Here is a 12,742-nt window from a genome sequence, read left to right on the forward strand (position 1 = left end):
TGGATTGAGGAACTCCATAACCTCCAGACCTTGCATCTCACTGTTGAGAAGATGGACAAGGATGGTGTTGGTATTCTTGCTCAATTACCAGCCCTCATCGACCTACCAGCCCTCATCGACCTTAAATAATGTTTAATAGAGCCCTGGAAGAAACAATTGCCATCTATGGGAAAACATTCGCACACCTAAAGCGGCTTCATGTCAGCTGCAAGAACATGCCACACCTGGCCTTCCAAGCTGGGGCAATGCCTAAGCTCCAGACCCTCTCTCTGGTTGAGCGCCAATGCGTGGAGTCAGGATGAGAACGCCGCACCTACGGGTATCGAGCACTTGTTAGCACTTGAAATAATCGTTGTAGGAATCAGGAGTGGTACTGAATCTGAACAGAGATGCGCAGAGTCAGCCATTAGGAGCGCTATCGACATGCATCCCAACCATGCTGGCATTACAATCGATATCGAATGTTACTGATTTATGATAATCCTCGGTACGCTCAAATTTCCACCTCCAATCTCCAGGCTCCAGTTTGTCTCTTATCAGTTTCCTGGTAACTACTGGGTGATGTTCCTGTTTGGGTTGTAGCTTGCCCAATATTGTACCTTCTTTTTTTGTTTCTAGAAAAACTTCTGTAGATCTATGCGGATTCAGAACTGGGGATGCGAGCTCTACCAATTCTTATTTGAAATTTGAGTTGTTATGATTTCCCTTATGAATAGGTATAAACAAGTCTTTGCGAATGCCTAAGTCCAATGTCCACAGTAAGGTTTGAGCTGCATGTATAATATAAGTTGAAGTAAAGCACTTTAATTTTATATGCTGGCACTGTTTGATTAGCTCGGCAAACGACTGATTTAGAGAGTTCAACCATTCTGATAGACACCGATTTTCAGGGAAGGAAGTGGACGTCGATTCTTTTCTACGGAGCAACAAGATGACATACATACACGGAAGGAAAATGGATAGCCGCATTTCCTTCCGGTCCGGAATATCGAGTTATCAGTTTGCTTTGTGCTACTAGTTATCTTGTCGAACTGTTTGTTTCTCCTTTGTCTCCAAGGTGATACACGATCACGTACGCCTTGGGTTTTCTCCTGTAATAAAGCTTGATGGTGGGCAGGAGTAGCACTTGTTCCCCACTCCTTCCTCACTAGCGAGGGATTATATATGTTGTTGTTATTGTTGGATGCATGTATACATTTGCTTCCTGCATCGAACCGATTGTACCTTATCAGTATTCAACTGAATATTCACTCCTTGCACTGTTTGCATTTCTGAAACGGACAGTCGAGATGTTGTATTTCGCTGCAATAATTCCTATTCATGTTTGCTTTGTATCTCTGAATGTTCTGTCTATGGAAACCATAATAAAGCATTTTCAGCAGATTTTCGTTTCGACATCCAGAGATAAGAGAAGGATGTCTCTCTCAGCGCTCAGGGAGATCCGGCAGTCCGTTTCGATGGCTTGATGCGTTTTCGGCCGTCTGATCAAGCGCGTGGAAGAGCTGGACCGTCGGATCTGGAATGGGCACTATAGAAATGAATAGTTACTGCCTCCAGCTACCTCCACTCGTTGCCGCTTACTCCGTTTGATTCGTCCGGGCCTCGCTGACGTGTGGGTCCCTCGCGGGTAGGCCGGCATTTGTCAGCGACCGTGTCTGCGGGTGCAGCCTGTGCGGCCCGTCGCGCGCCTCAGCGGGTAAATATCCCGTGCCACCGCACGTAATACCGCGCCCCCTCTGAGGGCATTTTCGGGTTTTCACGCGTTGGGCCCTTGCGTGTTGGCCGCTGGTTGGCCTGTGCTTCGATGAGGTGAGGGAGAGAGACAGCCCTGCCTCTTCGTGCTTCCATTCGCCAAACCCTAGCCGCCGCACTCGCACTCGCTCCATCCCGATGCCCCTTCTCCACCCCTCTCACCGACGGCGCCGTCCGCGTCCACCCGCCTCTGCCGTCTCCTTCCTTCTCCCCGTTGGCCCCCTCCACCTCCTCTCTGTCGTCGTCTGACCCAGATGCGGCCGCAGCCCGCCGGTGCAGTAGGCGGAGGAGACGCGGCTAAGAGGAGCACGAGCCACCGCCGACGCCTACCCGACGACGCTGTGAAGGAGTCGACCAGAGAGGGAGGACCTCTATGTGCGCCTTCCGCTGCCGATCTCGGTACGTGCCTATCTTCCTATGTGTACCTGCCTGCCTTGCACTGCCGATCTCTCCTAGCTAACCGCTCATCCATCCCCCTCTTTGGCTCTCGACAGGAGGGTCACGGCCGATGCGCGTCACGATCCAACCACACAACGAGCCAAAGGATGCGCCATGGATTCACTGTCCGGTTTGTCAGTCTGGGTTCATAAGGTGTTTGTTCTTCTCCAATGCGTTTTGTTGATGCCTCATGTGATTCAACATGTATTTTTTTTTGTTCCTATTGATTACAGAGTATAGTAATGCATCTTCAGTTATCAAGGGTGTGGCATATCTTGGCAGATTAGTGGGGAGTGAGGTATATCCTCCTTTTCTATTTAATTTTTGCATCTTTATGTAATTATGTTGTTCCTGGAAACTTTTCTATTTAATTTTTTGCATCTTTATGTAATTATGTTGTTCCTGGAAACATTTATTTGGGACAGCTGCATCATAGAAAAGTTACATGTTGGTTAGTTCCGGATGTGCCATGAATTATATTGTCCTTGAACCTTCTTAATTCAGCTGTTTCCGCACTTGATTTTGTTAGTTTTGCAGCTGTAAAGTGCGTGTAGGTTTTTTAAGCAGCGACGATCTGGGTATTATAATGATTTGATTGGATTTGGTAGGTGTGCGTGTGTGGTGTACAGTCCAGTCGCGGATTAGAGCCTGTTGAATTCAGTTGCTCCAGTGCTTGCTGTTACACTCGACTTCCTATTGTTAGTTATTACCCACTTGATGGGGATCACTGAGCTGCGGGTTGGAACTGAATCAGTTCATGTCCTGAGCCTTTTATAGCTTAGTTCTTGGTGTCCCTGGAGCGATGGTGGCGGGGAATCCCACTGGTTTCTGGTTGTGGATGTTCCCTTATTTTTTCTATTGCGATTTGTCAAGTATCCTACTTATTATCATCCGCCTTATGGCTAGAATGCTTGCAGCCATTTGGTGGTTACAGTTGTCAGCCTTCTTTTACTCGGCTTGTCGCTCACAACTGGCAGATTTATATATTGTTGGTGATACAAATATTTAGCACCTAATTACACATTTTTTGTGGCAGGACATATTGATGGACAATTCTTATGATGGTATAGCTGTATATGAAGTTCCATATACATGGATCCCCACTCATCTGGTAAGATTCCAAGTCAGACTAATGTGGAAGCAATTTCTATTAAAAAAATCTTGACCGCCAGACTATTATCCAAGCATCTTTTGACACGAGGTTGAGTCTTAAATGTTGGACACTTGATAATTTGTCCAGGTTGAGATTCACCACTGATGACACGAGTCTGCTACCCTGCTCCTGTGAAGGTAGCCGAAGGCCTGCAGCTCCCACCGTGATATCCTCTCTCGGCTTTCGCCTCTTCATGTGAGCTCATCCTCCCAATTTGTTCTTACCACAGTTTGGGTTGTTTGATTCAGGTTTTTTTCTAAAATTAAATTATGTCTCAAGGACTGAGATGTAAATGTTGTTCAGGCCCTATGAGAAGGTGAACCACTCTATCAAAGGCGATGAACTCATCCAATTTGTACCTCCAAAAAACTTACTTCCTATGTGTTCTTGGGATCAAGTAATCTGATGTTCGTTTACTAAATTCTGGTATGTTTTCCTGTCAGCCAACAAGAATCGTTTCCATTTTTCTGCACTGTATTGGGAACAGTTTTATCATCCGAGGATACATCCAAAGTACAAGTTGTGCTATTCGTTATCTTCTCTTTTTATTCTGGATGCACCTTTCTGATATTCTTTTTTATTCCTATTTGTTGCATACCTTATTTATTAGAAGGTCTAATTGCAAGTATTTTCAAGGTCTAATTGTTACGCAAGATTTTCTTTGCAGTGTGCATGAATTTCATAGAATAGTTTTATTCCAAGTACAGAAGAAATTGAATCTGTCTTGCATGACCTATGTTTTTATCTATGAATGACCTTAGTTGAATATGTGTTGAATTGTTCAAATTTGTTGTCCTTTTGTATCTTCCAGTCTTGTCATACATTGTATCCTCCTTTTTCATGACCCAAAAATAGCTGAGAAAGCATGACATGCCATAATTTGTTTTCCATCCTAGGCTCATTTCCAGGCCTGCTATTATTCTATTTGTCCTTATTAAACAGTATCCTTTTTGAGTGCTCTCCTCTCCTTAATCAACTACCTGTTGAGGATGTTTAAAAAAGACACCGCCAATAGCAGATCACTCTATTACTGCAATTGCATGCAGGTACAAAATCAATGCTACCTTTGGGGTCTCCTCCTATAGCCTTTCCTGTAATCATAAGAGCTACGAAGAGACGCGGTTGGCTTTAGTTTTGTATGATTTGATGTATTTATATTTATCCAATGAAAAAGCACTTTGCTTGCTTTTGTAGCTAAGAAAACTCTCTGTTCGTCCATATATTGTTTAAATGAAGCACTAAAAACTGTTTGAGATAGCAATCATCGATGGAGGATTTACTTCTGTATTGTCTGGATCATGTTTACATAATTTTCTTGGTTGTAAATGCTCTATAATTTTATACAGACGATAATTAGGAGTACCCCACTAGATGCTTTGTTGTTTTAGTGTGCCCCTGATTAATGTATGCACAATATATAGTTGTTTGTGGTGGTTTATGTTTTAGTTTACAACAGCAATAAAGAGCAATTAGACATGACACTTATTTCTCAGCCTTGATTGTTTGCTTCCCGTGCCGGGCTTTCTGCCCCTCTTCCACCAACAATTCCCTACGATAATGTATTTCCAATCTCATTTTTGTACGGGGTTTCTTAATCCTGTTTCGGGTCAGTTGCTTGATTTAGGCAGATCATGGAGGAGGCCGCGTCGGGCTCGCTGTGTTGCCATCATCGGGACGAGTGGAGGCTGCTGCTTGCGTAGATGCTTCCAGGAGGAGCGCTAGAGCGCATTGTCGCCATCGATAGGAGGAACACCAGACGGAAATCAAGCCAAGGTGAGCCCCCTCGTCCTTCCCTTGCATTTTCATGGCGCTATGTGGTGCTGAATGGACGAAGAGGAGGTCCTGGCCGGCACGTTGCCTCACAATCTTGATTGGTTTTTGAAATGACCTCGCTTGGTCGGATTTTCACATGAATTTTACATCTAAAATCATGATTGGCTTGTATGAACTATAGGGAATCCCGTGAGTCTGGGTCCTGGCCGGAACCGTCGGATGTGTTGCTGCGGTTGTTGGTCTGTGGGTAGGCCTTGGTCTTGATCCGTTCTTTCTTGTTCTTGGGTCCTGGTCGAAAGCGCCGAAAACTTCAACTCTGTCAAAGATAGATTAGCTCTCATTTTTCCTTACTGCACACACAGGTGTTGTATGATTATGGGCCGTGCTGACAGTGAGGACCTGACTGCTGCACAAATCTTCTATCCTTGCATGCAATGTACTGATATGTTTTTCCTGAAGGTTAGTATATATTCATATTGCGGACAACCCTGGGTAAAATCAAAGTTAGTAGTACTTACATAATGTAAATAAGGTTACTGATGTTTTCTGATTTCACCCGACATTGTAGTATGGTATACCTTTATTCCAGATTTCTTGATTGTCATTCATTATCTCTAATCCGTTGCTTTGTGCAAGTGGATATATGCCAGTTGGGCATGGTGGGCATGGAGCAAAGAAAGGTAAACATGTTAGTGAGGGAATACTATGTTGACATCAAAAGGAAGAACAAACCAATTATTCTCTCACATCGTATCCTGATCTGCCCTGCTACAATATGTCTTTTTCTATATTGTGTTTTTTCTTTACTATCGCTGATATATGTGTCTCATTGATTATGGTATTAGACTTCCAAGATAGTGGTTCACTGCCAAAACACAAAATAGTGGCTCATGTGAGGTGTATCTGAGACTAAGGGTTAATTTAATTCTCAACTTCAACCAGAAAAGCTCGAACCCAAATCAGAAAAATGCGTCTTCATAGGATATCCTAAAGAAACTATTGGGTATACCTTCTACCTCAGATCCGAAGGCAAGATCTTTGTTGCCAAGAATGGATCTTTTCTAGAGAAAGAGTTTCTCTCGAAATAAGTAAGTGGGAGGAAAGTAGAACTTGATGAAGTATTGCCTCTTGAACCGGAGAGTGGCGCAGCTTAAGAAAATGTTCCTGAGATGCCTGCACCGACTAGAGAGGAAGTTAATGATGATGATCATGAAACTTCAGATCGAGTTGCTACTGAACTTTGTAGGTCCATAAGGACACGTTCCGCACCAGAGTGGTACGACAACCCTGTGCTGGAAACCATGTTGTTAGACAATGGTGAACCTTCGAACTATGAAGAAGCGATGGCGGGCCCAGATTTCGATAAATGGCTGGAAGCCATGAAATTCGAGATAGGATCCATGTATGAAAACGAAGTATGGACTTTGACTGACTTGCCCGATGATCGGCGAGCCATAGAAAATAAATGGATCTTTAAGAAAAAGACAGACGCGGATGGTAATGTGACCATCTATAAAGCTCGGCTTGTTGCTAAGGGTTATCGACAAGTTCAAGGGGTTGACTACGATGAGACTTTCTCACCCGTAGCGAAGCTGAAGTCCGTCCGAATCATGTTAGCAATTGCCACATTCTATGATTATGAGATATGGCAAATGGACGTCAAAATGGTATTCCTAATGGTTTATTTAAGAAAGAATTGTATATGATGCAGCCGGAAGGTTTTGTCGATCCTAAGAATGTTGACAAGGTGTGCAAGCTCCAACGCTCGATCTATGGGCTGGTGCAAGCATCTCTGAGTTGGAACATTCATTTTGATGAGATGATCAAAGCGTTTGGGTTTACGCAGACTTATGAAGAAGCCTGCATTTACAAGAAAGTGAGTGGGAGCTCTGTAGCATTTCTCATATTGTATGTGGATGACATATTGTTGATGGGAAATGATATAGAATTCTTGGAAAGCATAAAGACCTATTTGAACAAGTGTTTTTCAATGAAGGATCTTGGAGAAGCTGCTTACATATTAGGCATCAAGATCTATAGAGATAGATCGAGACGCCTCATTGGTCTTTCACAAAGTACGTACCTTGACAAGATATTGAAGAAGTTCAATATGAATCAGTCAAAGAAGGGGTTCTTGCCTGTATTGCAAGGTACGAGATTGAGCACGGCTCAATGCCCGACCACGACAGAAGATAGAGAAAAGATGAGTGTCGTCCCCTATGCCTCGGCCATAGGGTATATCATGTATACTATGTTGTGTACCAGACCTGATGTAAACCTTGCCGTAAGTTTGGTAGGAAGGTACCAAAGTAATTCCGGCATGGAACACTGGACAACGGTCAAGAATATCCTGAAGTACCTGAAGAGGACTAAGGATATGTTTATCGTTTATGGAGGTGACGAAGAGCTCGTCGTAAAGGGTTATGTCGATGCTAGCTTCGACACAAATCTGGATGACTCTAAGTCACAAACTGGATACGTGTATATTTTGAATGGTGGGGCAGTAAGCTGGTGCAGTTGCAAGCAAAGCATTGTGGCGGGATCTACATGTGAAGCGGAGTAATTGGCAGCCTCGGAGGCAGCACAAGAAGCAATCTGGGTGAAGGAGTTCATTACCGACCTAGGAGTCATACCCAATGCGTCGGGCCCGATGACTCTCTTCTATGACAACACTGTAGCAATTGTCCTTGCCAAGGGGCCCAGGTTTCACAGGAAGACCAGGCATATCAAGCGTTGCTTCAACTCCATTCGTGAAAGTGTTCATAATGGAGATATAGATATTTGTAAAGTACATACGGACCTGAATGTGGCAGATCCGTTGACTAAACCTCTCCCTAGAGCAAAACATGATAAATACCAGAACTCTATGGTTGTTCGATTCATCACAATGTAACTAGACTATTGACTCTAGTGCAAGTGGGAGACTATTGGAAATATGCCCTAAAGGCAGTAATAAAATGGTTATTATTATATTTCATTGTTCATGATAATTGTCTATTGTTCATGCTATAATTGTGTTATCCGGAAATCATAATACATGTGTGAATACATAGACCACAACACGTCCCTAGTGAGCCTCTAGTTGACTAGCTCGTTGATCAAAAGATAGTCATGGTTTCCTGACTATGGACATTGGATGTCATTAATAACGGGATCACATCATTAGGAGAATGATGTGATGGACAAGACCCAATCCTAAGCATAGCTCAAAGATCGTGTAGTTCGTTTGCTATAGCTTTTTCGAATGTCCAGTATCATTTCCTTAGACCATGAGATTGTGCAACTTCCGGATACCGTAGGAGTGCTTTGGGTGTGCCAAACGTCACAACATAACTGGGTGACTATAAAGGTACACTACGGGTATCTCCGAAAGTGTCTGTTGGGTTGGCACGAATCGAGACTGGGATTTGCCACTCCGTATGACGGAGAGGTATCTCTGGGCCCACTCGGTAATGCATCATCATAACGAGCTCAATGTGACCAAGTGGTTGATCACGGGATCATGCATTACAGTATGAGTAAAGTGACTTGCCGGCAACGAGATTGAACGAGGTATTGGGATACCGACGATCGAGTTTCGGGCAAGTAACGTACCGATTGACAAAGGGAATTGTATACGGGATTAATTGAATCCTCGACATCGTGGTTCATCTGATGAGATCATCGAGGAGCATGTGGGAGCCAACATGGGTATCCAGATCCTGCTGTTGGTTATTGACCGGAGAGTCGTCTCGGTCATGTCTGTGTGTCTCCCGGACTCGTAGGGTCTACACACTTAAGGTTCGGTGACGCTAGGGTTGTTGAGATATTAGTATACGGTAACCCGAAAGTTGTTCGGAGTCCCGGATGAGATTCTGAACATCACGAGGAGTTCCGGAATGGTCCGGAGGTGAAGATTTATATATAGGAAGTCAAGTTTCGGCCATCGAGAAAGTTTCGGGGGTAATCGGTATTGTACCGGGACCACCCGAAGGGTCCTGGGGGTCCACCGGGTGGGGCCACCTATTCCGGAGGGCCCCATGGGCTAAAGTGGGAGGGGAATCAGCCCCTAGTGGGCTGGTGCGCCCCCCCTTGGGCCTCCCCCTGCGCCTAGGGTTGGAAACCCTAGGGGTGGGGGCGCCCCACTTGGCTTGGGGGGCACTCCACCCTCCTTGGCCGCCCCCCTCCTTGGAGATTGCATCTCCTAGGGCCGGCGCCCCCCTAAGGGTCCTATATATAGTTGGGGGGGGGAGGGAGGGCAGCCGCACCCTAGCCCCTGGCGCCTCCCTCTCCCTCCCGTGACACTCCTCCCTCTCTCTGAGCTTAGCGAAGCCCTGCCGAGATCACTGTTGCTTCCACCACCACGCCGTCGTGCTGCTGGATCTCCATCAACCTCTCCTTTTCCCTTGCTGGATCAAGTTGGAGGAGACGTCTTACCAACCGTACGTGTGTTGAACGCGGAGGTGCCGTCCGTTCGGCGCTAGGTCATCGGTGATTTGGATCACGACGAGTACGACTCCATCAACCCCGTTCTCTTGAACGCTTCCGCTCGCGATCTATAAGGGTATGTAGATGCACTCCCCTTTCCCTCGTTGCTAGATGACTCCATAGATTGATCTTGGTGATGCGTAGAAAATTTTAAAATTCTGCTACGTTCCCCAACACTCGTGGTAGATCAACTCTTGTAATACTCATATCATCAAGATCAATCAAGCAAGAGTAGGGTTTTACCTCCATCAAGAGAGTCCGAACTTGGGTAAAAACATCGTGTCCCTCGTCTCCTGTTACCATCCGCCTAGACGCAGAGTTCGGGACCCTCTATCCGAGATCTGCCGGTTTTGACACCGACATTGGTGCTTTCATTGAGAGTTCCTCTGTGTCGTCATCGTTAGGCTTGATGGCTCCTTCGATCATCGATAGCGATGCAGTCCAGGGTGAGACTTTTCTCCCCGGACAGATCTTTGTATTCGGCGGCTTCGCACTGCGAGCCAACTCGCTTGGCCATCTGGAGCAGATCGAGAGTTACGCCCCTGGCCACCAGGTCTGGTTTGGAAGCTTAAACTACACGGCCGACATCCGCGGAGACTTGATCTTCGACGGATTTGAGCCCCTGCCGAGTGCACCGCACGGTCACGATGAGCATGATTTAGCTCTACCATCGGACAGTGTTCAGGAGACCGCACCGGCAACCGCTCCGACCCTCAATTTGGAGCCGATTGCGCCATCCATGGACGGGTGGATAGACCCCACCACGGAGGCCGCATTCTCAACGGCGATCGAGCCGAGTATCGACCTTACCCTTCACGAGAGCCGTGACGCCAAACTGCCAGATTCTTCCCCGGCCACGGACTCCAAACCGCCTGCGCCCGTGCCTATCAAATCCGACTGGGCGCCGATCATGGAGTTCACCTCGGCGGATATCTTTCAGCACTCGCCCTTCGACGACATACTGAACTCATTAAGGTCTCTCTCCTTGTTAGGAGAGTCGTGATTGAACTATGTCCGGGAGGATTGGAATGCGGATGACGAAGAAATTCGCCCCCACCCACCACCCACTTAGTAGCGACTGTCGATGATTTGACCGACATGCTCGACTTCGACTCCGAAGACATCGACGGTATGGACGACGATGCAGGAGATGAACAGGAACCACTGCCCACAGGGCACCGGACACCCACTTCATCATATGATGTATACATGGTGGACACACCCAACGAAAACGAAGACGAGGAACGGAAGGACGCGGCGAAGGATCGTTCCCTCGAGAAGCAGTCAAAGCGGCGGCGTAAGCACCGCTCCAAATCCCGCCTCGGCAGAAACAACAGTCATACAAACCCAGCGATAGAGCAGGGTGAGCCAGTGGACGACGAACATGGCATGGAACTGCCGTCCGACCACGGCAACTCGGAGAATCAAACCAAACAACCCGTCTTCGGCAAAGATAACAGTCCGGATGACATCACATCGGACGAGCACCTGGAGCAACAGAATCTCCATCAAAGGCTTTTTGCCACTGCGCGGAGTCTGAAAAAGCAGAAGCGAAAGCTCAGGGCTGCACAAGATACACTCAGAATTAGATGGAGTAAAGTACTCAACACCGTAGAAAAGTACGGCGACAGTCGCCACACAAAGAGCTACCCGAAGCGAAAGCTGCTGCCTGAATTTGATGATGAGGCTTAGAGCCCCCGCAATCAAAAAACAAAACAACCATCTGGTCGGATAGACGACCTCGTGGCCACCATAGAGCGGCAAATGACGCCGCACACAAGCTAGTGCGCGATCCACGTGAGGACTCGCATCAAAAGGCCGGCGCAACCAGATCCATCTACGGACCCAGAAAGCGCGCCCCAGTGCACAACACAATGCAACGCAACAAACATCGAAACACCACGGTACACACAAATACAGGGGTGCCGCACACCCCCTATGTTTTACTGATGTGGTGCTGGACCATGGATTTCCAGAGGGATTCAAACCCGTAAACATAGAGGCGTATGACGGAACGACAGACCCTGGGGTCTAGATTGGGGACTACATCCTCCATATCCACATGGCTCGAGGAGACGATCTCCATGCCATCAAGTACCTAACCCTCAAGCTTAAAGGGCTAGCTCGGCACTAGCTTAAAAGCCTCCCCGAAAACTCCATTGGAAGTTGGGAAGAGTTCGAGGACGCTTTTCGGGCAAATTTTCAAGGGACCTATGTTCGACCACTGGATGCAGACGATTTAAGTCGTATAACTCAATAGCCCGGAGAGTCAGCCCGAAAGCTTTGGAACAAGTTTCTCACTAAAAAGAACCAAATAGTCGACTGTCCGGACGCTGGAGCCTTAGCAGATTTCAAGCACAGCGTCCGAGATGAATGGCTTGCCAGACACCTCGGCCAAGAAAAGCCGAGAACAATGGCAGCATTAACAAGCCTCATGACCCGCTTTTGTGCGGGCATGGACAACTGGTTAGCCCGATGCAGCACCAGCGACCCAAGTACATCCGAAGTCAGGGACGGAAACGGGAAGCCACGACGCAGCAAAAACAAGCGCCAGAATAAAGAAGACAACCCGAAGATCACGGCGGTAAACGCCGGATTCAGAAGCTCTTGGCCAGGTCAGCAAAAGCTGCCCTCCAAAGGCAACCGAGACGAACTGTCCAGCCTAAACAAGATTCTGGACAAACTATGTCAGATCCACAGCACCCTTGATAAACCTGCAAATCATACCCATAGAGAATGTTGGGTGTTCAAGCAGTCCGGCAAGCTCAACGCCGAACACAAGGGGCAGATACACCAAGCGAAGACGAGGATGAGCCTTGCCAGCAAAGCACTGGGGAATAGAAGAAATTCCCACCAGAAGTCAAAACAGTAAACGTGTTACACGTGATGAAGGGGAGAAACAAAGCGGCACTCCTAGAGACACATGCCCCAGGGCCTATCACCACGGAGTTCTGCCACTGGTCGTCCCAACCGATCACCTTTGACCATCGTGATTACTCGGCAAGTATCCGGCATGCAGGATGGGCTGCCTTGGTGTTAGACCCGATAATTGACGGATACCACTTCAGACGAGTCCTGATGGACGGCAGCAGTAGTTTAAACCTGATATATCAAGACACAGTCCGCAAAATGGGGATAGACCCAACAAAAATCAGCCAT

At 46.9% G+C, this 12,742-nt stretch overlaps 1 protein-coding gene across 1 annotated transcript in view; it reads left to right on the forward strand.

Moving 5' to 3' along the window:
- The window catches only part of LOC123063544 (disease resistance protein RGA5), a 4,824-nt gene extending 3,547 nt beyond the window's left edge, over positions 1 to 1,277 (forward strand). The window contains exon 5 of the mRNA XM_044487350.1: positions 891 to 1,277. Coding sequence (XP_044343285.1) covers positions 891 to 1,018 — 128 coding nt within the window. The 3' untranslated portion in view covers positions 1,019 to 1,277. The remainder of the gene's footprint in view (positions 1 to 890) is intronic.
- Positions 1,278 to 12,742: the final 11,465 nt, after the last annotated feature.

The sequence above is a fragment of the Triticum aestivum genome, chromosome 3A (genome assembly GCF_018294505.1).
Source record: "Triticum aestivum cultivar Chinese Spring chromosome 3A, IWGSC CS RefSeq v2.1, whole genome shotgun sequence".
Lineage (NCBI taxonomy): Eukaryota > Viridiplantae > Streptophyta > Magnoliopsida > Poales > Poaceae > Triticum > Triticum aestivum.